The 22,951-nt window shown below is 65.0% G+C and overlaps 3 protein-coding genes across 4 annotated transcripts; all 3 read left to right on the top strand.

The window, feature by feature from the left end:
- Positions 1–722: 722 nt before the first annotated feature.
- On the top strand, positions 723–13,102 carry LOC106049901 (uridine-cytidine kinase-like 1). The gene is made up of 14 exons (XM_066995274.1): positions 723–1,016; positions 1,089–1,195; positions 1,311–1,481; positions 1,903–1,974; positions 2,241–2,430; positions 2,510–2,571; positions 3,030–3,046; positions 3,780–3,878; positions 11,046–11,139; positions 11,240–11,302; positions 11,717–11,839; positions 11,913–12,020; positions 12,098–12,254; positions 12,378–13,102. Exons 1-14 carry the CDS (start codon positions 755–757, stop codon positions 12,449–12,451), a joined length of 1,599 nt encoding a protein of 532 aa, XP_066851375.1. The 5' UTR covers positions 723–754; the 3' UTR covers positions 12,452–13,102.
- A 158-nt stretch (positions 13,103–13,260) lies between these two features.
- DNAJC5G (DnaJ heat shock protein family (Hsp40) member C5 gamma) lies at positions 13,261–15,424 on the top strand. Its single transcript, XM_066995287.1, has 4 exons — positions 13,261–13,647; positions 13,770–13,983; positions 14,065–14,218; positions 14,709–15,424. Exons 1-4 carry the CDS (start codon positions 13,535–13,537, stop codon positions 14,789–14,791), a joined length of 564 nt encoding a protein of 187 aa, XP_066851388.1. The 5' UTR covers positions 13,261–13,534; the 3' UTR covers positions 14,792–15,424.
- Positions 15,425–16,294: 870 nt separating this feature from the next.
- Positions 16,295–19,593, top strand: TRIM54 (tripartite motif containing 54). 2 transcript variants are annotated; one of them, XM_048055698.2, is made up of 10 exons: positions 16,298–16,567; positions 16,755–16,927; positions 17,175–17,346; positions 17,425–17,520; positions 17,849–18,082; positions 18,353–18,375; positions 18,490–18,614; positions 18,888–18,989; positions 19,227–19,265; positions 19,449–19,593. In XM_048055698.2, exons 1-10 carry the CDS (start codon positions 16,400–16,402, stop codon positions 19,457–19,459), a joined length of 1,143 nt encoding a protein of 380 aa, XP_047911655.1. In that variant the 5' UTR covers positions 16,298–16,399; the 3' UTR covers positions 19,460–19,593. The 2 variants fall into 2 exon arrangements, with proteins under 2 accessions (XP_047911654.1, XP_047911655.1); XM_048055697.2 differs by having other exon boundaries at positions 16,295–16,567; positions 17,175–17,520.
- The last annotated feature ends 3,358 nt before the right edge of the window (positions 19,594–22,951 follow it).

Here is a 22,951-nt window from a genome sequence, read left to right as displayed (position 1 = left end):
GATAAATCAGGGCTCGTGCTGCCATGCAGAGGGACCCAGACATGTTGGAGAGCGGGGCTGGCAGGAACCTCCTGCAGTTCAACACGGAGAACTGCCAGGCCTGGCCCCTGGGGAGGAACAAGCCCAGCACCAGGACAGGCTGGGGGCACCCGGCTTGGAAGCAGCCGGGCACAGAAGGACCTGGGGTCCTGGTGGGCACCGCGGTGAGCGGGAGCCAGCAAAGGGCCCTTGGGCAGAGAGGGCTGGCGGTGTCCTGGCTGCGCTGGGACAGCCGAGGGGGGGGGGGGATCCTGCCCCTCTGCTGGGCGCTGGGGAGTCCTGGGGAGTCCTGGGGAGACCTGGGGAGACCTGGGCCCCCCTCAGTACAGAGAGAGCTGGGCCCAGCGGGGAGAGCCCAGGCCGGGGCCCCCAGGGTGCTGCCGGGCCCGGAGCCCCCGTGCTGTGAGGAGAGGCTGCGAGAGCTGGGGCTGCTCGGCCTGGAGCAGAGGAGGCTCCGGGGGAGCTCCCCCATGGCCGTCAGGACCCGCAGGGAGGTGCGGAGAGGCCGGAGCCGGGCTCTGCTCGGCGGTGCCCAGGGCCGGGCCCAGAGCACCCCGTGACCACAGACGCCGCTCCCGCACCGAGCTCCCGCCGGCGGCCGGGCCGGGGCCGGGGCGGGGCGGGGCGGGGCGGGGCCGTGCCGCGGGGGCCGCCGGGAGCCGCGTGCCCGCCCCGCCCCGCCCCGCCCCGTCCCGGCAGCCCCCGCGGCGGGCAGATGGCGGCGGCGGGCGCGGAGGAGCGGCGCGGCGCGTGGGGGGCGGCGGGCCCCGAGCGCGGCCCCGGCCCCGGCGCCGTCCCGCTGGGCTCGCTGCTGAGCCGCCTGCCGCTGTCGGCGCCCCCGCCGCGCCGCCGGACCGCCAGCCAGTGCAAGCCGGAGCCGCCGCTGCTGCGCACCAGCAAGCGGACCATCTACACGGCCGGGCGGCCGCCCTGGTACAGCGAGACCGGCGCGCCCGTGGACGAGGCCTTCGTCATCGGTGAGCGGCGGGGCCGGGCGGGCGGCGGGCGGCGGGGGCCGGGGCGCGCTCACGGCCTGCGCTCGCCCCCAGGGCTGTGCGGCGGCAGCGCCTCGGGCAAGACGACGGTGGCGACGCGGATCATCGAGGCGCTGGACGTGCCCTGGGTCGTGCTGCTCTCCATGGACTCCTTCTACAAGGTGAGCGCAGCGCGGCACAGCGCGGCGTGGCGTGGCGCAGCACGGCATGGTACGGCACGGCGTGGCATGGCATGGCGCGGCACAGCGCGGTGCTGAGCGGTGCCGGTGCCCCCAGGTGCTGGACGAGGGGCAGCAGGCGCTGGCGGCCCGCAGCGACTACAACTTCGACCACCCCGATGCCTTTGACTTCGAGCTGCTCGTCAACGTCCTCCGCAAGCTCAAGAAGGGCAAGAGCGTGAAGGTGCCGGTGTACGACTTCACCACGCACAGCCGGCGCCGCGAGTGGGTGCGTGCTGTGGGCACAGCCTGGGGGGACGGGGCAGTTGGGGGGCACGGGGTGGCTGGCCGGGGACAGCGGACACGAAGGCGATGTCGCTCCGAGGGGTGGGGAGGGGGGTCGAGGGGGTGCGTGGAGATGCTGGGGTGGGCATGGGAGCGGGGAGCACCATGGGGAGAGCCCTCAGTGTGAGTGCGGCCAGGACAGGAGCTAGCAAAGGGATCAGGCAGAGGTTGGGGTTTCTGCAGCAAGGCCTAGGGGTGATGATAACGGTCCTTAAGGGCTGGGGGATGTAGGACAGCTGTGGGCAGTCCTGCTCTCGGGCAGTGAGCACCCAGTGCGGGTCTGGGTTGAATGCTGTCCGTGCTGAGCATTGGCTGGCGCAATGTGTGAGGGGGGCAGGACGACTGTAACGCCTGTCTCTTCTCAGAAAACGGTGTATGGGGCAAACGTCATCGTCTTTGAAGGCATACTGGCTTTTGCAAACAAGGAGCTGCTGAAGGTATTGCTGCCTGATGCGGCTGGCCACCCGTTGCAGAGCGCAGCACAGGGGCAGGCATTTACCGGGGTGCTGCGTGGGTGGTGGGCACGGTCCTGGGCTCTCGAGGGAGGGGTCGCCCACTGCTTGCTGGCACAGCACCTCTGTGCCGGAGGCTGGGGAGGCAACGCTGGGTGCTGTTGCTGCGAGGGGGCCAGAGCTGGCCAGGCTGTGCAAGGGGGAGCACGTGGGGGGTGCAGAGGGGGTGTTCACTCCTCCTAGTTTTCCAGCTCCTGGACATGAAGGTGTTTGTGGACACGGACTCTGACATCCGGCTGGTGCGGCGCCTGCAGCGCGACATCATGGAACGCGGGCGCGACATCGTGGGTGTCATCAAGCAGTACAACAAGTTTGTGAAGCCGGCCTTCGAGCAGTACATCGAGCCTACCGTGCAGGTTGCGGACATCGTGGTGCCCAGGGGTGAGATGCGCCACGTTGACTAGAGCTGGCTGCAGTGCTGGGTTGGTGTCCTGACCCGTCTTCTCCGTTCCCCTGCCAGGTGGGGAGAACTTTGTGGCCCTGGACCTCATTGTGCAGCACGTGCACAGCCAGCTGGAGAAGGTGAGGTGGGGACTGATCGAGTGCTGGTGGCCTGGGGGAGGAAGAGAAGAGAGACTGCACACGGGAGGGAGGGCGAGGCTGCCACAGCCCTGTGCTCTGTGGCTCTCAAAGTCGCCTCTTTACGCAGCTCAGGGCAGACTGAGCTGCAGTGCAGGGGCTGGGACGTGGAGGTAGGACAGGCACAGCACTCACGCTCTGGTCTCATTCTCCTGCCGCACCCCTGGTCCCAACTAGCTCTTCTTGATTTCACCCATCCCCACCTCTCTTGTCCCTGGCATCACCCGACACTCCAGCCTTCTCTCCCAAGTGTGCCCAGCGGGGTTCTCCACGCAGCCCCAGGAGAAGGGGTGGGAGCTGGGCTGGGGCTGCCGCTGGGGAGCTGTGCCTGGCTGGCGCAGTGACTGGACGTCCTTTCTTTCCCCTTTTGCCGTGCTGAACGACTCTGCTGTGCCATCCAGCGTGAGATCACTGTCAGGTACGTCAGGGACCCTGCCGGCTGGGAGCGGCCGGTTCCTGGGCTGGGGGTGAACGGCTGCCCTCGCCTGCTCTTCTCCGTGTGCTGCCTCTTCTCTGTCCCTCCTGGCTGAAGTTCTGCCGGGATGTCTGAGCGTAGCTGCTCTTCCCCAGCCTCAGAGGTGGCTGCCGTGCATGCAGCTTGTTTGGAGCTGGCTTGCTCTGGCTGCAGGCTCTTACACAGCCTGTCCCATGGCATCTACGCTTGGTTTGTGTGACTGGCTCCCTGCACTGCTCCTGTCCCTCTCTCAGCACGGTTCTTGCCCTGAATGTCAGAGGCTGCCCCATTCTATGGGAGCGGTGCCCTAGACAGGATGTCATGTAGGCAGCCACAGCAGGACAGTCCTCTCACTTCTTCGATGTGACAGCCCTGTCCTAGGGAACTTGACAAGGCCTTGCCTTTGCAGAGCTGCTTCTCCCACTGCCTGGGTGCTGGCAGAAGCTTGCTTCTATGGGAGCAAGCTGGCAGCTCGCTTTGTGGCTGGGGGAGGCTTTTTCTTCATGTTTATGCAGTGATACTGGTTTGGGATTGTGTATCTGGCACTAGACATGGGGCTCTCTGTGGGATCAGGGCACGAAGACCAAGCCCTTTCTGGTGTCCAGCCAGTGTGGCTGGGTGTCTGGGAGGAGCTTTCCTTCACAGCAGGTCTGTGTGCATGAGTTGTGCAGCTCTGATCGCTGCTTTCTTGTTGCAGGGCAACTCTGGCCTCTGCGCACCAAGGGCAGCCCCTGCCAAAGACGTTAAGTGTCCTGGAGAACACGCCGCAGGTGCGGGGCATGCACACCATCATCAGGTAAGTCCCAGCCTCCTTTGGGGATTTCATTTGTGTTCCTCCCAGCAGGACCGTTCTTTAAGATCACACTACAAAGCCTGGTGTGAGTCTTCCTATCCCCAGCCCTCAGGCCTTCAGATGCAGGTGTTTTCTTGGAGCAGAACTGCTGAACAGAGCTGCTTCCAGCTTACAGATGAGATTTTGGTGACAGACTTCGTCTGCCCTGGTGTGACTTCCAAGCCACAGGCAGGTTTTTCTTGTGACGAGAGGACAGTTGGACCGGATGATCTTGGAGGTCTTTTCCAGAGGTGATTCTGTGAGAGGAGACTGGCTGGCACTTTCCTACCTGCAGTACAGCCCTGGTAGCTCGGGGCGTGGGGAGAGCTGCCGTTGCTGCCTCTCAAGGCACTTGCTTTTATAGCCAGCTTATGGAAGGGGCCCAGGTGCTGCTTCTATGACTTTGCCACTCGATCTTTTCATTCCCCACAGATGCTCTTGTTTTTTCTAGGTGACAGTAGCATTACTGTAGAGTCCAGAGCAGAACAGTGTGGGACCATGTTAGTGCTGTTGCAGAAGCTACAAGCTCCTGCATGTATTCCTGTCACTGTCAGAAGCCCAAGTACCTTGTCCCTAGGCTGTGAGCATGAGTAGTTCTGAGGTCAGGTCCAGCTAAGGGAACCGTGGAGCAGGTTTGGCGCTGTCCCTCCAGCATCTCCCTCCTCCCATGGTCCGGCAGTGGCCTCTTCGCATCCTGAGCCGATTGCTCTAGCTCATCCGCTGTCTGTGCTCTCAATGGTAGGTGAAGGTCACAGTGAGATCCTGGGGGAATAGCACCTCCAGAGGCAGAATGTTTGCCTGCAAACGAACAGTTTCCCTTTATGCTGGGGTTCTGCAGGAAGAGAATAATGCAGGTCTTTGTCTCCAGCCTTCCTGCTTACAGGCTTTGGCACAGATCTCTAACTTGCTCTTCTGCAAGAGCCGGCAGCATTGCAGTGGTGTGCGCTGCTCTCAGACGGACGTGAGCCTGGGCCAGTCCGTTAGCAGCGCGCAGGTGCCAGGCACTGAGCAGTCCTTGTTCAGGTGGAACGGTGCCCTGGGTGTGCCTGGAGTCTCTCCATCTATAGCTGTCGCTGTGTCTTCCTTCCTGAAGCTGCCTTCCTTTGGCCTTGCTGGGAATGGGCTGCTTTCTGGGGCTGTTCTGCCTGCATGCCGCAAGCATCTAATAACCTTAATCTGCTTAGACTTAGGAGTTTGTTCAGCTGCCCTGGGGAGGAAGGGATTGGCCCCTGCCCGCGGCGGTTGGAGCGCAGCAGCACCGCTGATCTCAAGTTACCCTGACAGCGCCGGGCTTCCCGAGCTGCTTGGGTGATTGGCAGGGAAGGCGGACTTTGCCTCTTCCAGATGGTAAAATGAAAAATACCACACTTGGGAGGGGTGTTGACTTGGCCTGTCAGCCACCCCCTCAAATGCTGCTGCAGCCCACAAGAAAGCAAGAGGAACTGAAGCGGTGCTGTTGTTAAGAACAGTTCCTTCAGTTGAGGAATTCTGGTTAAAAGTTCCCGTACTCGATGGTAGCTGTGCGGCTTGTATTGGTGCCTGTAAGCGATCACCTGGCAGCGCGCTATTGCTTCTGCATAACTCTGGTGTGACGTGGAATCCTTAATGGTTGAGGGTTGTCTGTGCTCACTTGGGACCCCCGTGCTTTGCCCTGTCCCAGTGGCACTGCTCCCTGCCCGCTGGGGCTTGCTGGGCCTCCGGTGCTTCGCGTGCTCACCAGCCAATCTGCCCTCCTCCAAGGTGCTCGCACCTCCGTGCGTGAGGTTCCCGTGCCTTGGCAAATCCGATTGCCCACCTTTGGTCTGGCTTCGGCCCTTGGAGCGCCGGTGCTCCCACCCGCGCTATGTTTCGGAGCGTCTTGGCTCCCCAGGCCTGGTGCCTGGGGATGCACCAGGGAGCTGTAAGCCAGCTTTTCCCTCCAGCCTCCCTTTTCCCATTCTGCCTTTCCCAGTGCAGTTCCCTTGGAGGCAGCCTGTTGGTCTCAGCTTGCCAGGCTGCTGCCAGCCAACATCATTTCCCTGTTGTTCAACACTGGGGGCTCTCCTGCACTTCAGCCTTCTGTCTCTGTGTGCCCTCCTGGAAGACCGCCCAGTGGCAGCAGATGAGCATCTCGCTGAGTGCAGTCATGGCAAATTCAGGCTTGGCATCCTGGGGAGAAGGAGTTTCCAGGGCAATCATTGTGCAGAGGCGGAGACTGAGAAATCGTCCTATATGTAGCATAGCCAAGTAGTTTTACTCATGTTCAGGCTGAGGGTGGACACTGTAATAAGGTCATCTTCCAGCTTACAAGATGCTTCTGTATCAGGGCCAGATCTCCAGAGGCAACGGGAGCATTTCACGCCACGTGTCAGGACTTCTTGTTGCCTGAATGGGACCCAGCAGCTGCGAGAGCCTTCACAAAACCTCTGCTCCCGTTCACGTACCGCGGGGATTCTTTTTACTGAAATAAGTGGCTTCTGGGGGCGTTTCCTCAAACATCCCTCGCAGTGTTGCCGTGCGTGCTGGTCAATCTGCCCAGCTGTGTCCCAGTGCGCGTTGGCTGAGCGGATCTGTGCCGTGCAGCATCGGCACAGCTCGGTCCCGGAGCTGCGGGGACGCTTGGGGCATCCTGCTGGTGCTGGGTGTCCGGCTGCACCAGGTCGTGGCTGTCGGCAGGCGGTGCCGTGGGACTGGCGGTGTGCACGTCCCTCTGCCCCCTGGCAGCTCGGGCTCTCTCTGCCACAGACCTGAGTTTCCCTCCCACTGTTTGCCTCTTGGTACCCACGTCACGCCTGGAGAGGCTCCAGGGCTGTGTTGGCAGCGCGGGCTGCAGGGGCGTGGGTCACCGCTGCTCGTAGGAAGTTTGCTCTAGCTTGAGCTCCTGGACTTTGCGCCCTGGCAGGACGCGCTGTCCCGTGTCAGAGCTGCCCTGGGAATGTGTGGCTGCAGGTGCTTCAGCGAGGGGCAGAGCGAAGCGTGGCCCTGCCCGCAGGGCAGCTGCAGTGCTGGAGAAGGGTGCTTCAGGCACGACACTGAAACCTGCCTGCGCTCCGGGTTCCTGGGGACCCGAGCGTGTCGGCTGGCTTTGCGCTGCAGGCGCTCCCACCCTGAGCACAGCCAGGCCATGCTCGGGCTTCCTGCGGGGTGCTGCTCCCCCTCAGAGAGGCTGCTCTGCGCCGTCCGCTGACAGCCCCGGGAAGCCTGATCTCGGGAGCTGGCCTGGCTGCACGCTGCTGCGCCACGTCTGGGGTACCGGGCTTGGGGTGCGCTGCCTGCGGGCCAGCTCCTGCCTCTGCTGAGCACTGCCCAGGCGATGGCAGGAGGGGTCCCAGCCCGTAACCTCACGCAGGTCTGGGGTGGGGCAGGTCGTGTCTCCAGGAACGCTGTGCAGCGGCTCCAGGCAGAGCTGGAGGAACCAGAGCGCTCGTGGCACAGAGGCGCCGCTTGCAGCATCTGTCCCCCGGCACTCCCGCAGGTCAGGGACCACTCGGGGCCGCCCGAGGGGTGAATGGACCTGGTGCGGGGGTTCCCGGGGGCAGCTGGCCACGAGAGGCAGCCCCGTGGAGGCAGGGCTGTGCCGGGAGCCCAGGCAGTGCTCAGGCTCCAGGAACCCCGTGGGCGAGCGTGCGGTTGAAGCACACCCACGGCGGAGGGGGGGGGGTGCACGCAGACCGCCCCCTCTGAAGAGCTGCCAACAGCCACCATCTTCCTCCAGGTCAGAGCCAATTTTCTCACTTCTCCTGGGACTTTCCTGTTGTCCCAAGGCTTGTTGGAAACATCCCCGTTGGTAGGCTTTTCTGGTCCATGGGAGCTCTTGGGCGCAAGGCACCCTGGTCTGACTGCAGAAATATCTCTTGGTAGTAGCAGCTGCTTATCCTTGTCTGCAGCTCCCGTTGGTGGACTGTCTGTCATCCTTGCGGTGTGATGTGAGAAGTGGCAGATGATGTCCTAAAATACAGAATAAAAATACCCAATATCCTTCTGCCTTTTATGGACTGTTGCCAATTCCACCCCTTCCATCTGGTAACTGGTAAATATCTCTTAAGACTCCTTTGTTCCTTACGTTCTCAAGAAATACTGTGGGTATACACAGGTTGTGCTGTTTTAGACGCAGGTCACGGAGGAGAAAACCGATTTCAGCAGCTCCTTATTAACCACAGTGCTTGCTGTCAATCTCCCTCTTGATTGTTGTTGAGCCAGAAGCTTGTTCTTGATGGTTCTCTGGTAAAATGACACTTGGGTTACAGCCCGTTATTGATGCTTTTGTCAAAGCAGCCACAGACTGCACGGGATTTAGAGAGACATCATAGGAATCTTTACGGTCACGTTTTAAGCTTCTAGTAAACCTTGTTTTCCTGGTAACTGACCTCTTGGTGTACTTACTTTTCCTTTAGGCATTTGACACTTAGATAAGGTCTCCGGACACTTCTGCCCAGGGAAGCTGTGGGTGCCCCGTCCCTGGAGGTGTTCAAGGCCAGGTTGGACGAGGCCCTGGGCAACCTGGTCTGGGGGGTGGCACCCCGCCCATGGCAGGGGGTTGGAACTGGGGGGGCCTTGAGGTCCCTTCCAGCCCAAGCCGTTCTGTGACTCTGTGGAGGTGCTCTGGGAACAGCTTGTCTGACAGCAGCCCTCTGGGAGAGGTGGGGCGGGGGCAGTCCTGCCCCAGGGTTACTGAGCGAGCTGCCGCACACGCCTGTGTCGTTGTGCTTTGTGTGTCGTCGGAAATGCGTGGTTTCATGCAGCAGTTTCTTCTATGTGCCACGTGAGGTAGGCTGTAACACATCTGTGTGCTGACAGTCAAGGTGCTCTCCGTGAGAAAAGCCGTCCTTTTCCCCTCTGGCACTGGGATTAGCGTGTGTGTACAATAGAGTTAGTTGGCTTTCCTCCTCCTGACGGAGAAGGGGAGATTTCCTGTAAATGTGCAGTCCCGTTGTGTTTTTATTCTTTGTTTTACTTTATTTCTTGCTGCCCTCAACACTTCAGTGTGGTGATGCAGTGTTGACGCATGTTTCGGGGCTTGCCTGGTTCCAGGCAGTCGCTGGTCTCTAGCTGGGCGGGTAACCAGAGGAGCGTTGTGTGTCAGAAGCTGCTGCCCATTGATGGTGTCAGGTAGCTCAGCTGCTCCTGACCGTGGTGTGTCCGGTCTCGTTCCCACACAGGTGCCTCAGGAGCCGGCGGCTGCTGTGTCACGGTCAGTGGCAGCAGTGCTCGTGTTACACCCTGAGCACTACCCGACGGGACTCCTGCAAAACACTGCCTCTGTGCTTCTGCTGCCCAGCAGCTGGTAATGCTGCCCGGCGTTCTGCTGCACCCTCCATCCTCTCTGCTCCTAGTTCTTCCTGTGCTGTCAGCAGCTATGTCCTCAGTCTCCAGCCTTGCAGCAGGTAGAGATGGTGCTCAGAGCAATTAATGCTGCACCTCCACGTGCGCTTCTTGGGCACCTGCATCGTTTCTGTCCTCGGTCAGGATGCAGGTCTGCTCCAGGCTGACATTACGCTAAATAATCCCCTCTCTCTTGTTGCCGCTTTATTTCCTTCTCTAATCCAGCTAGCCTACCATGCAACTAACCCTGAACTGTCTCCCCTTGTCCCCGAGCGGACTGGGCAGCATCGTGCAGCACTTCGTGCTCTCTGCTTGATCAGCTGCAGGCTTCGTGTCCACCCTCCATGGGAACTGAACGCTCCTGGACCACGCAGTCCTTTCCAGACAATACCTGCGGCTTTGGCAAGCCCTGAAACGTATTGCCGCTTCCTTCTGTGCTCTAGGCTGTGTTCTCAACCGAGACATTGTTTGAGCTTCCTTCATCTTCCAGGGCTGACGCTCCCTTGCCCTGTGTGCCTGCTGCCCTGACACACCAAAGGCAGGGACTGACGCAGTTCCAGCCCGTTGGAGGTGTGGCGCTGAGTGCTGCTGGCATTCCTCTCGCTGCCCCTCCTACCACTGGCAGTGTCGGTGCCAGCACCGGCCGCTTGGCACTGGCAGAGCCTGGTCTCTGACCTCCCGATCAAGCCCCAGGCACTGGCGCAGGGCTCGGGGTGCCGTAGTCCTGTTGACATCCACCTGGAAGGGGAGGGTGCCTGTACCTCTGCAGCTCCCCTTTGGCTTGTCTCATCCTTGAGTCATTTCTAGGTCATGGTGGATCTCTCAGAAACCGAGCTGGTTTGCTTGGAATTGTTTTCGAGGTTATCTGCTTGTTTCAGTAACAAGTCAGCAGCTTTGGCTGAATGCTGTTTATAACTGGCTGAATCTAATTTCATGTGAAGGTGATTGTCTGCTGCAATGGAAATGTTTTCCCTGGCAAGGGAAGAGCCCCAGGACTTGGGTCTCCAAGCCTTCCTCATCTGTGCGATGGCAAGGCAGCAGGCTCTTTGGTCCCCATTTGCTTTCTGTTTAGGGACTTGGAGTTACTCTTTTTTCTTATTTCCCCCCTCTTCCTGAGGGGCTGTGATCTGAGGGTCTTTGAACTGCAGCCGACCCAAATGGGTTTCCTTTCTGCAGCCAGTGCTTTTGGAGGTGCCTTCCCATGTCCTCGGCCAGAACAGCATCGAGGCAGTGCTCCTGCTGGCGTCCTTCTCTGGCCCTTCTCGAGTCCCCCTGGCTGGGCCTGGTGGTCCTGTCTGCCCTGGCAGCTGCTAAGGCCAGCCGGGCTGCAGCTGGGGATGCAGTCTGTGTCCCCAGCACCTCCAGGGCTTGGGGTCCAGCTCTGCCCCACCGCGTGCCAGCGAGCCCCCTGCTGTGCCACCGGTTGTGCCGAGATACCTGTCTCGTCCATCAGCCCTGCCATGCCCCGGCACGACGCTGCACTGCAGCCACGTGTACCTGCGGAGGCACAGGCGGGCTGGGCAGCGCTTGCTTCCATCCCCCGTGTTCCAGGTCTGGCAAGGCCGCTCCTGCGCGGCTGCTTGTCGCTGCCCAGAGCAGCACCTGGAGAAGCTGCTCCGTGCTGGGAGGTTAGGAGAGGGTGGGAATGGTGCCTTGAGTGCTCTTCAACTTGAACAGTCCCTGGGGAGGTCTCCTCATGGCATGCTCTAAGCTGGGGACTGACGAGCCTCAAAGGCTACTGGCTGCTCTGTCCTTGTCCCGTATTTCCCTCGCTGGCTGCAGGGTGGAGCAGGGACTCTGCTCAGCGCCCGCCTACCTGTCCTCCTGCAGGAACAAGGACACGACCAGGGATGAATTCATCTTCTACTCCAAGCGCCTGATGAGGCTGTTGATAGAGCACGCCCTCTCCTTCCTGCCGCTGAAGGTACACCAACACCCCTCGCCTGCAGCCCTGTCCTGGTTATGTGCCAGGGGCCCCCAGAGGCCAGCTTTGCCCACGCTCTCCTCACCTCCCCTTTCTGCAGTCGGTTACGGTGGAGACGCCCCAGGGGACGACGTACGAAGGGAAGCGATTCCACAGGCAGAGGGTGAGATGTTGTCCTGGCCCTCTCCTCCCTGTGGGCACGCAGCTGCCCCCTGTCTGGTGGGGACTGACTGGGAAATCCTGTTGGCCCCAGCCTGGTGCCATGCTGCAGGGCTGCCCAGCCTGTCCCCGGCCCATGGTGTGGGCCCAAGCACCATCAGGCTCCATGGGAACTGCAGAGCCTCTGGAGAGCATCTGGGCCCTGAGCTGGGGACACAAGGGCACGGCAGAGCTGGGAAAGGGCAGGCAGGACCGGTGTAGAGAACGTGGGTGTGAGCTGCTCTGTGGGGACAGTGGGGGGCTGCTGGGCAGAGAGGGGCCGAGTCCTGCCCCCCGCCCCGGGAAGGACCTGTGGGAGCAGCCAGAGCTGCTGCTCTCCTCGCACAACTTAAGGCAGTGTTCCCGTGCCTCTTCCCAGATCACCGGCGTGTCCATACTGAGAGCCGGGGAGACCATGGAGCAGGCCCTGACCGCCGTCTGCAAGGACATCCGCCTGGGCAAGATCCTGATTCAGACCAACCACGACACGGGAGAGCCCGAGGTGAGCAGCGCCGCAGCCCCGGCACAGAGCCCCGGCAGCGCCGCGCTGGGTGACCTCACCTTTTTCCCCTCAGCTCCACTACCTGCGGCTGCCCAAGGAGATCAGTGAGGACTACGTCATCCTCATGGACAGCACCGTGTCCACGGGAGCCGCGGCCATGATGGCAGTGCGCGTCCTGCTGGTGAGGGGCCGGGCAGCGGGGCTGGGGGCGCGCAGCCCGCCCGCCCCTGGCCAGGCTCTCACGGCTCTGTGCCGCAGGACCACGACGTCCAGGAGGACAGGATCTTCCTGCTGTCGCTGCTGATGGCGGAGATGGGGGTGCACTCGGTGGCTTACGCCTTTCCCCGTGTCCGCATCATCACCACCGCTGTGGACAAGAGGATCAATGAGGAGTTCCACATCATCCCAGGCATTGGTGAGGGGGGCGGTGGTGCTGGCCGGGGGCAGCCCCCTGCCCTGCAGCCCCCTGCCCTGCAGCCCCTGGCAGTGCCACGGGGCCCTGCCCTGCCCTCACTCGCTCTGTCCCCATCTCCTTTAGGTAACTTCGGGGACAGGTACTTTGGCACCGATGCTCCCTCTGCCTGCTGTGAGAGCGAAGCCATGGACTGCTGAGCTGGCCGGCCCCCGGGAGGGGCGCAGCACCGCCAGCCCCTGCACCCCTGCAGCTTGGGCTCTCCTCTGCTCTGGGGCTGGCCCTGGCCACCAACTGCCACGACAGAGGCAGGGGTCGAGGGTCTGCTCCTGCTGGGGCCTTGCTGTGCGTGGGCAGGCTCCGTTGCTGGGATCTGTATTTATTTGTATTTATTGTGAGCAGCTGCCCACCTGGCTCTCCCGTGGGGCAGGCCAGCTACTTGAAAACCATCAGGGATCGGGGCCTTCCGCGGAGCCGCCGGCTCCCCACCGCTCCCACGCTCCGCTGCCGCCCTGCCTCTCCTGGGGGCTGGGGGCAGGAGGCAGGGGGAGCCGCGGCCCCTGCGGGGGGGTTTGATATTCAAACGCTCTCCCTTTGCATTCCAGCCCCGCGGGCGGCGGGGGCCCAGGTACCCGCCCCCCCACCCGGGCTGCCCGTGCCGGGCGCCCCCGGGACCACGCAGCCCCCGCTGCCGCCGCGCTCCTTGCTCAGGTTTTTCCCCCGGCGGGGGGGGGCTCCCGGCCGGCCGCTGCGGCAGCCCCGGGGGCAGAGGCCCGGCCCCCCCCGCCGCCGCTCCCTCTGTGCCTGCTGGCTGCCTCCGTTTTGTACCGAAATAAAGGAGCCGCGCGGCCGCCGCCGCCCGTGCCTCGCGCCGCGGGCAGGGGATCGGGACGGGACGGGACGGGACGGGGGGTGGCACGGGGGGGGGCGACGGGGGGGCGACGGAGGTGTCACCGGCTGCCTCCCGGGGCCGGGCTCCCGGGGCCGGGCTCCCGGGGCCGGGCTCCCGGGGCCGGGCTCCCGGGGCCGGGCTCCCGGGGCCGGGCTCCCGGGGCCGGGCTCCCGGGGCCGGGCTCCCGGGGCCGGGCTCCCGGGGCCGGGCTCCCGGGGCCGGGCTCCCGGGGCCGGGCTCCCGGGGCCGGGCCGCGCCTGCGCAGGGCGGCGGCGGGGCGGAAGCGGCCGTTGCGCGGCGCCGCTGACCCGGGCGGGCCGAGCCCCGCGGTCGGAGCCCCGCGGTGCGGTGCGGTGCGGTCGGTGCCCGCCGCCCCCGGCGCGGAGCCGCGATGGCGGAGCCGGGGCGGGCGCAGCGGAAGCTGTCGCGGGTCGGGGAGAGCCTGTACCGCGTGCTGGGCCTGGAGAAGGGCAGCTCCCCCGAGGAGATCAAGAAGGCCTACCGGTACGGCGGGCGGGCGGGCGGAGCGGCGGCGGGGCCGCTGCGGGCCGGGGGGAGGCCGGGGGGGCGAGGCCGGGGCCGGGGCCGGGGCCGGGGCCGCCCGTCCCAGCGCGGCCGCCCCGCAGGAGGCTGGCGCTGCGGTACCACCCCGACAAGAACCCCGACGACCCGGCGGCGGCCGAGCGCTTCAAGGAGATCAACAGCGCCCACGCCACGCTGAGCGACGAGGACAAGCGGCGGCTCTACGACCAGTACGGCTCCCTGGGGCTCTACGTGGCCGAGCAGTTCGGCGACGATGCCGTGCGGCACTACTTCCTCATGTCCAAGTGGTGGTTCCAGGTGAGCGCGGGGCCGCCCCGGGGGCTCCGCCGCCGCCCGGGCCCCCCGGGCCTCACGGCGGCCCCGTGTCCCCCCGCGCAGGCCCTGGCCCTCTGCTGCGGCGCGCTCACCTGCTGCTGCTGCTGCTGCTGCTGCTTCTTCTGCTGCGGGACGTGCTGCCCGCCCAAGGAGGACGACTCCTACAAGTACGTCGACCCCAAGGACCTGGAGGCGCAGATGGGCGCGGAGGACGGCGGTGAGTCGGGTGGAGGAGGTCCTGTGGCACCGGGGGCACGGAGCGCCGCCTCCGGGCTGGACCGGGCTCAGCAGCTCCGGCGTTAACGGTTTGCGGGGCTTCCGGTGCGGACCTGGGCTGGTGACGGCGGGCAGGGGCACCGCACGGCTCGCGGGGCAGCTCCTTCCTTGATTTCCTCTGGGCAAGGGCTCCCTGAAGCCCCTGCTCGCTCTGCAGGGCCCTTGCCCAGCTGGGCAGGGAGCTGGGGGCAGCAGCTGTGCCCCAGGCTGGCCTTGTTCTCTGGGCACTGGTTGTGCCGCTGCCAGCGGGGGCTGTCCCTGGGTCACCCTGCGCGTTTCAGAGGGCACGGCTGGAGTGGTTGTGCACTGCCTGGGGCTTTGCGAGCTTTGGTCTGTGGGAGACTTCTTGAGAGCACTGGGATGTCCTGACTGCCTGTTCCCCAGCACCATGGGACAGGGCTGTGCCACTGATCTGCAGCTCCCATTTCCAGATCCACAGATCCCGGTTGTGGCGCAGCCCCCACCTGCCGGCGCACAGCCCCTGCCATCTGTCAGCACCAAGACCGAGGCATGAGGCTGGCCTCCATCCTGCCGGCTCCCCAAGGACTCCAGACAGGGATCCTACTTTGGGACTGTCACTTTCCAGGACCCCCGTCATGCCACCCAGGGCTGCTCTCCAGCCTCAAGGTGGCTAGAATCTCAGGTTAAATTGGCCAGCATCACTGCAGAGGTTCTTCTGCCCCTGCTCGAGCGCCAGGGCAATGCTCCTGTCTCCCAGCACTGGTGACGGAGGCAACCCAGAGCCCTCGCTGCTGCACCCCATCCGCAGTGCCTCATCTGCTGCGGTGTTCCCAGCAGCCTGCCCAAGAAGTCACGCATGGAGACCTCTTTGGGCCAGGCTCAACCCTGCAAGAAGTAGCTGTGTCCGAGACCGTTAGCACTGTAACCTCTGGGGCTGGGCTCAGCCCACTACCTGCCCTCACAGGGACCCTCCTGATGGGTGCTGGGTGCCAAATGCTGCTCGTGGGGTTGGGGTGCTGCCTGCTGTACCCCCTTCCTCTCTGCCCTGCTATGGCTCCGGGGCGCTGGCTGCACCCCACTCCTGCTGCTAGCAGGCTCCCTGCAGGGCTGGGCCCCGTACAGGCACTTTCCTTGGGTTTTAATAGATTTTATGGACACTATTAAAGGACTTTAAAGGATGACAGAATGTGAGTGTGTTCGCGTGGTCTGTTCCATCGGGGCAGCCTGAGAGCTGGCAGGATGCACCTCTGCCTTGTGCCAGGGAGAGTGCTGGGTCCCGGGGGGGCAGGCAGGGAGGGGCGTGGGGTAGCACGTCCTGTCCCAAGCGCTGCTGGAGCGCTGCTCTCACCCGGGTGACTCAGTCTCTCCTGTCACCTGCCCGGGGCTGCCTGTGGCAGCCGGCTCCCGCAGAGCTGTGCTTTTCCTGCCCTGCAGCCCCGTGCCCCACGCGGGCAGGTGGCCGGGTGCCTGGCCACGCTCCTGCCCTGGCTCTGGGGAGCAGTGGCTCTGCTGAGGGGGGGAGAGGGACGGGGGGGCCCGGGGGGCCCCCAACCCTCCCTTCACAGCCTGCAGCCCCCACCCGCAGCCGTGCGGGCCCTGCCTCACCCCCTAAATATAGCCGAGTGGCCAGGCCGCTCCTGGCACCGGCCTTGCTGGGCGCGCTGCCACGTCGGTGCTCGGGTTTGCGGGGCCCGGGCGACCCCGGCTCAGCTCCGCTTGCCCCCCCCGGCCGGGGCCTGGCAGCGGGCGGCATCGTGCTCCCCGGCTCCGCAGCGCAGGCCCCAGCCCCCTTCCTGCGAGGGGTCCCGCGGGGCGGGGGGGCTCCGGGAGCAGCTTCCCCGCCGCCCCGGTCCCGGGGACACCGAGCTGCCGAGGGGGCGCAGCCCCGAGGCCCTGCCCGGACGGGGACGGGGGCGCCCCGGGCGCGCCCCCCGCGGCGGATCCCGGTGTCGGGGCGGGGGGCGCGGGGCCGGCCGTGACTCAGTGTCACCCGACGCCGCCGACAGCTGCGGCGGCCCCGGCGGGGCGGGGGCGGCTAAAATTAGCGCCGAGCTCAGCGGAGCCGCGGCGGCGGCGGGGCCGGGCCGGGGCAGAGCGGGCAGCGGGGCCGAGGGGTGCGGAGCCGAGCCGAGCCGGGCCGGGCCGGGCCGGGACCGCGGCGATGAACTTCGCGGTGGGGCTGAAGCCGCTGCTGGCGGAGGCGCGGAGCATGGAGAGCCTGGAGAAGCAGCTCATCTGCCCCATCTGCCTGGAGATGTTCACCAAGCCCGTGGTCATCCTGCCCTGCCAGCACAACCTCTGCCGCAAGTGCGCCAACGACGTCTTCCAGGTGCTGCCGGGGCCGGAGCCGGGGCCGCGGGGCGCGGCGCGGCCGGGATCGGGCCGGGGGGCTCGGACGGGGCCGGGGGAGGTGGGGGCGGGGGGGCTGCCGGGGCCGGGGGGCGCCGTGCCCGGGCCGGGGCCTCCCCGCGGGGCTCCCGGCGTCCGGAGCGGGGCCGTGACCCCCCCGCCCGCAGGCCTCCAACCCGCTGTGGCAGTCGCGGGGCTCCAGCGCGGTGCCGTCGGGCGGCCGGTTCCGGTGCCCGTCGTGCCGCCACGAGGTGGTGCTGGACCGGCACGGGGTGTACGGGCTGCAGCGGAACCTGCTGGTGGAGAACATCATCGACATCTACAAGCAGGAGTCGGCCAGGTGCGGCGGGGGGCGGCCTCCGCGTGGGGAGAGGGGGGCGGCACCGGGAGGGCAGAGGGGTTGCGGGGGGAGCCCGCGCGGGACACTGCGGGGCCACGGGGGGAGCGAGCCTCGTGGGCGAAAGGCAGCCGGGGGGGCGGTTCTGCAGGCGGGCACAGGGCCGGGGGCAGAACGGGGCCGTGCGGGGCCGGGGGCAGCGGGGCAGAGGTGCCCGTGGGGGCCCGGTGGGCAGCGGCCCCTCCCGCAGGCCCCTGCACGCCAAGGCGGAGCAGCACCTGATGTGCGAGGAGCACGAGGACGAGCGGATCAACATCTACTGCCTGCGCTGCGAGGCGCCCACCTGCTCCCTCTGCAAGGTCTTCGGGGCGCACAAGGACTGCGAGGTTGCGCCGCTGCCTGCGGTCTACCAGCGCCAGAAGGTGGGTGGCCCTGGCGGGGGCCGACGAGGGGCCCAGGTGCTGCCTCCCGCTCTGGCCCTCATGCCGGTCTCACCCCAGAGCGAGCTCAGCGATGGCATTGCCATGCTGGTGGCGGGGAACGACCGCATCCAGGCCATCATCACCCAGATGGAGGAGATCTGCCGGACCATTGAGGTGGGGGCCGGGGCGGCACAGCCTGCGGGCTCTGCCCCTTGCATGTGCTCGCCCTACACACACAGCAACCTCATGCTCTGGGCTCTGCCCAGCTCTGTCCCTTACCCCCAGCCCCACCAGGATGCCCCAGGGCAGCAGCACGCCTGCGCTGGAGGCACGGTCTTGGGAGGGGAATTCCCTCATGAGCAGCAGCACCTGCAAGTCACCCTGGGACTCCCCAAGGCAGAGGGCCCAAGGAACCAGGGGATGTTCCCGGGTGCCCCACGCAGCCCTGGGGATGGGGACGAGGCAGGAGCAGGGCGGCCCCCTGAGCCTAGCAGTCCTGCAGGAGAACGGTCGGCGGCAGAAACAGCACCTGGGGCTGCGCTTCGACTCGCTGTACAGCATCCTGGAGGAGCGGAAGAAGGAGCTGCTGCAGAGCATCGCGCGGGAGCAGGAGGAGAAAGTGCAGCGTGTGCGGGGCCTCATCCGCCAGTACGGTGACCACCTGGAGGCTTCCTCCAAGCTGGTGGAGACAGCCATCCAGGCCATGGAGGAGCCCCAGATGGCCGTGTATCTGCAGGTCCGTGGGCAAAAGGGGCCCTTGGGGTGTTGGGCTGTGCCAGGGGAGCTAGGTCCAGGACTCACTAGGGGGTTGGGACTGCCCCTAGGCTGGGTGGTGGACCCGTGGGGCCAGGATCCTCTGCGGGGCTGGGGCTGCCTCTCACAGCTGTGCTGAGGGTGCTGCGGTCACATGAAAGAACCTGGGGGCTGGAGGGGGTGGCACCTGCTTGCTGGGGTCCCTGATGCCATTGCTCCAGTGACACTGATGGCCCCCTGCTTCCCTCCACAGCACTCCAAGGAGCTCCTGAAAAAGTGAGTGGGGCTGGGGGCACAGGGCTGGGGGCTGAGGGGATGGAGCAGTGGCCAGGCAGGTGGCTGTGGCTGCCGGAGCCTGGCAGCTCCCGAGGGCATCCGTCTGCCCTGCAGGATCACAGACATGTCCAAGGTGTCGATGAGCAGCCGCCCGGAGCCTGGCTACGAGAACATGGACCACTTCTCCATCAATGTGGACTATGTGGCAGAGATGCTGAGGACCATCGAGTTCCAGACAGGTGACAGCAGCGGGACAAGCACAGCCTGGGGGAGATGCGTGGGACTGTCCTGGGCAGAGCCCTGCTCCTTGGCACCTGGAGCCCTTTGTGGGGATGTCCCCTCCTGTACACGCGTGGGGATGCCTCAGGCACTGCCCCACGCACCCCCCGATGCATGGGCTGCTGCATCATGCACGAGGGCCGGGCTGCCCCCGTTGCACCAGCGCGGTGTTCCTGTGCTGCTCACGCCGCGGGGAGGGAGGGCCCCGGGCTGAGTGCGCCCCTGCCCCACAGAGCCACTGGGAGAGGATGAGGGGGACGGCCCCACGGAGGGCAGTGAGGCTGCGGCGGATGAGGACCGGCTGGACAGCCTGGAGGCACCCGAGGCTGCAGAGGGTGAGTTCTCTCTGCGCCATGCCGTGCCAGGCTGTGCTGTGCCAGGCTGTGCTTGGCCCTGGGGCTGCGGGGCAGTGAGGCCCGAGGGGGCTGCCCTGACTGTGCATGGGTTCTGTGCCATGCTGAGGACACCGTGGTGTCCGTGTGGCTGAGATGTGGCCTGTGCATGGCTGAGCAGGTCCTGCAGGGTGGCAGGGTGTCCCTGCCTCCAGCTTGTCACCCACTTTCCCTCCACAGATGTGGGGCCGAGGCAGAAGCCAGCAAGCTCTCCCCATGGTGAGACCCTCCCCGGGACCAAGGCTAGTGTGGAGCAGGGGACAGGGACAGGCTGTGGGGTGCTGTGGGCAGAGGAGGCACCGCCTGAGCACAGATGGAAGAGGGACAGGGCTGGGGGGGGGGGGGCAGGTTGGGTGGTCCACACCTTTCCAGGTACAGTGCTGAGGCTGTTCTCCTGCACAGGTCAGCACTGAGCTGGTGCCGTGGGGCAGCTTCAGCACCAAAGAGCTCATCCCTGCCCCTGGCGCCTCTTGGTGAGCCACAGCCCTACTGCTGCAAGTCCCCACTACTGGAGCTGCCCCATCAATCATTAAACTGTGTATGAGAACGCTGTCTTCAGTGCCGTGTGTGGGGCTGGGGTGGGCGCAGGGGCTGTCAGCCCCACATGGCTCTGTGTCAGCCCCACAGCGGCCTGGCCCCACCACCCCAAGCGGTGCACGGGCCTGAGCAGCTACAGGGGCACCCGAGACCCCCCTGTGAGGGGCTGTGCCCCCCGGGAGCCCCAGTGCAACACAACTATGGCAGCATGGGGCTGGGCTGCAGCCAGGAGTTTCGCCCCTGCCCAGCCCCACTGCTTGGCTCTGCCTGCAGCCCCCTGCCCAGGGGGTGAGGACCCACGGCTGCCCCCCCCGCTGAGCTGCCCATGCAGGCCCCCCCAGCCTGCTGGGGCGGACGCTGTCTCGCAGCACCGTCCCCTGGGTGCACCGAACAAACAGTGCTGGGATGAGCTGGCTGAACACACAGCCGGCCGGCAGCACTGCAATTAGCGCCAGGTCGGGGACTGAGTCCCCCCACCCGCCTGCCAGGGGCTGCCCGGGGGGGCTGTGACAGCACTGGGCTGCGTCACCCAGCCCCACGTCACGGCTGGTGCAACAGATGATGCACAGGGACAGGGGCTCCTCGTGGGGCTGATCTGGTCCCCTGGGGGTGGGATACCAGAGGGACGCCTCCAGCCGTCACCCACCCTGCACCTGCCCGGGGACAGCGCTGGATGCACCGCAGCAGGAGCGCGGCTGGCCAGCCGTGCAGGCTGGGACCCCCAGTGCCAGCAGACATGGGCACCCGCGCACAGCCCCAGGGACCGCTGATCTGGCTAGGGGCTGCAGTATGACAGACGAGGAAGACTGAGGAAGCTAGGTTTGTGCAGCTAGGAGAAGAGGAGGTAACGTGGGGTTTGACTGCCATTCTCAACCAGCTACCAGGGGACTGGAGAAGGCAGAGCCTCAGGCCCCTGCCTGCCCGCGAGTGCCTCGCATGCACCAGGCCCAGGAGACGCAGCCCGGGTGCTGCAGTGGCGCGTCCCCTGCGTGTCCCAGTGGGGTGAGCGGCCGATGGGCTGCGGCAGGGAACGGCCCCAGAGGAGCCAGGGACGAGTGCTGGGGAGGTGCCTGGGGCTGTGCCAGCAGGTGAGGGTGGGACCCCCAGGACCACCGGGCAGAGGGGAGGGGGCATCGGGGCTCGTGCAGCTGTGGAGGGGTGGCCACTTCACTGCACAAACTGGGACACAGGAAATTCACTGAAACATATGAAAAAGCTTTTTTGGTGAGGATGGCAAAACAGGTTGTCTAGAACAAGCTGCCCAGAGGGGGTTTGACATCGGGCTCAGAGGGCTGTAGTTAATGGGGGTTACATCAGGCTTGCAGCCAGTCACCAGTGGGGGTCCCCATTTCAGGGACAGTTCTTTTTAATGTTTTCATAAATGACTTGGATTCAGGACTCAAATGCATACTAAGTAAGTTTTCAGCTGACACTAAACTGGGAGGAGCTGTTGACTCGCTGAGGGCAGAGGGGCAGAGCGATGCAGCGAGAGCTTGACAAATGGGAGGGCTGAGCAATCACCAACAACATGGAGCTTAACAAGAGCGAGAGCCGGATTCCGCACCTGGGAAGGGGCAACCATGGCTGCAAGCACAGCTGGGGGGATGAGAGGCTGCAGAGCAGCCCTGCAGAAAGGGACCTGGGGTTTCTGGAGGCCAGCGAGCTGACCAAGGGCCAGCAGTGTGCCTGGCACCCAGGAGGCTGAGCTGCACTGCGGGGTGCCTTGGGCATGGCCCGCTAGGAGGGACAGGAGCGTCCCGCTCCGTTCTGTGCTGGTGTGGCCTCACCTCGAGCGCTGAGTGCAGCTTGGGTGCCACAGTATAAAAAGGACATAAAACTATTAGAGTGGCCAAAGGAGGGCTCTGAAGGTGATGAAGGGTCTGGAGGGGAAGACGTGTGAGGAGTGGCTGAGGTGCCTTGGTTTGTTTAGCCCGGAGCAGAGCAGGCCGAGGGGAGGCCTCATGGCAGCCTGCAGCTCCCTCACGAGGGGAGCAGAGGGGCAGGCGCTGAGCTCTGCGCTCTGGGGACAGCGACAGGACCCGAGGGGACGGCACGGGGCTGGGACAGGGGAGGGTCAGGCCGGGTGTGAGGGAAAGGTTCTGCACCCAGAGGTGGTCGGGCACTGGGACAGGCTGCCCAGGGATGTGGTCATGGCACCGAGCTGGCAGAGTTCACAGAGCATTTGGACAACGCTCTCAGCCATAGGGTCTGGTTTTGGGGTGGTCCTGGAGCCAGGAGTTGGACTCGATGATCTGTGTGGGTCCCTTCCAACTCAGGATATTCTGTGATCCTGTGCTCCTACCTCCACTGGGGAGATAATCAGTGAATCTGTGAAGGGATCACTGGAGATCATCTGGAGACAAGGCCAGCTGGAGCAGCCTGCCCAGGACTGCAGTCAGTCTGGCTTGGAATGTCTTCAGGGTCCGAGACACCACAACGTCTCTGGGAAACCTCATCCAGTACAGTTTTCTTTCTTTCTTTCTCTCTCAACCCCCCCCCCCCCCCCCCCCCCCCCCCATTTTTCTAGTTCTGGTTTTCCTATGGCCAGATGGAATTTCCTGTTTCAAAGCCCTGATGGACATGGCCCTGAGCAACTTGTTTTGGCTGACTCTGTTCTGGACAGGCATTTGGAGCAGATGATCTCCAGAGGCCCTTTCCCACCTCAGCCATCCAGAGATCACACTTGCAGTTGCTGGTCATGGGGACCAGCATCGCCCATGAGGCCACCAAACCTTCTCCCAGTTGTCTCAGGAACATTTCCTCCATGTCCTCCTTATCACTGGGGCACTTGAAACACACTCCACCAGGACACCTCCCTGTCCTCTGCTCCAGTCCCAGCCTGCCAGCTCCCCCCAGCACTGTGTCTCCCCCCGCACAGGGATGTTCCTGCGTGGGGAAGCCATGCTCCTCCTGACAGGCCCGTGTCCATCGGTCACGGCGCCCAGCCCTGGGAGCTGTCCCACTGCAGAGCTCTGACAGTAGCTCAGTGGTGTTGCTGCCCACAGAGCTGGAACCCCCACCCTGCACACATCGCCAGCCACCTGCATGTGGGCGCTGCACCCCCGTGCCCTGCTTGCTGGCCACGAGGCACCCCCTGCTCCCATGGCTCCCTCACGTCTCAGGGTCTGTGAGTGTCCTGTCCTGTCCCGTCCCGTCCCGTCCCGTCCCGTCCCCCGTGGGCATGGCACATCCCCCCCCCAGCGGGGCACCGTGATGCACGGCCCCTGTCTCAGGCCCTGTCTGCTTAGCGCCACCTGCCCCGAGCCCCCCCACCCCCCCGGTCCCGGTGAGCCCCGGGCAGAGCCCCCCCCGTCCTGCACTCGCTCAGCCTCGGGTTTCCACCACGTTTTATTACAAAATCGGTGCCG

The sequence above is a fragment of the Anser cygnoides genome, chromosome 3 (assembly GCF_040182565.1).
Source record: "Anser cygnoides isolate HZ-2024a breed goose chromosome 3, Taihu_goose_T2T_genome, whole genome shotgun sequence".
NCBI lineage: Eukaryota > Metazoa > Chordata > Aves > Anseriformes > Anatidae > Anser > Anser cygnoides.
Note: the sequence above shows the minus strand (reverse complement) of the source record. Positions and strands in the feature narration are given on the sequence as shown.

Bases quoted from the DNA above. Each gene is read 5' to 3' on its own strand.
- LOC106049901 (XM_066995274.1), top strand. From the start codon at position 755: ATGGCGGCGGCGGGCGCGGAGGAGCGGCGCGGCGCGTGGGGGGCGGCG. The intron at 1,196-1,310 runs GTGAGCGCAGCG...CGGTGCCCCCAG, and splicing joins CCATGGACTCCTTCTACAAG to GTGCTGGACGAGGGGCAGCA. The intron at 11,140-11,239 runs GTACACCAACAC...CCCTTTCTGCAG, and splicing joins TCTCCTTCCTGCCGCTGAAG to TCGGTTACGGTGGAGACGCC.
- DNAJC5G (XM_066995287.1), top strand. From the start codon at position 13,535: ATGGCGGAGCCGGGGCGGGCGCAGCGGAAGCTGTCGCGGGTCGGGGAG. The intron at 13,984-14,064 runs GTGAGCGCGGGG...CCCCCCGCGCAG, and splicing joins TGTCCAAGTGGTGGTTCCAG to GCCCTGGCCCTCTGCTGCGG. The intron at 14,219-14,708 runs GTGAGTCGGGTG...TCCCATTTCCAG, and splicing joins GATGGGCGCGGAGGACGGCG to ATCCACAGATCCCGGTTGTG.
- TRIM54 (XM_048055697.2), top strand. From the start codon at position 16,400: ATGAACTTCGCGGTGGGGCTGAAGCCGCTGCTGGCGGAGGCGCGGAGC. The intron at 16,928-17,174 runs GTGCGGCGGGGG...CCCCTCCCGCAG, and splicing joins TACAAGCAGGAGTCGGCCAG to GCCCCTGCACGCCAAGGCGG. The intron at 18,615-18,887 runs GTGACAGCAGCG...CCTGCCCCACAG, and splicing joins GACCATCGAGTTCCAGACAG to AGCCACTGGGAGAGGATGAG.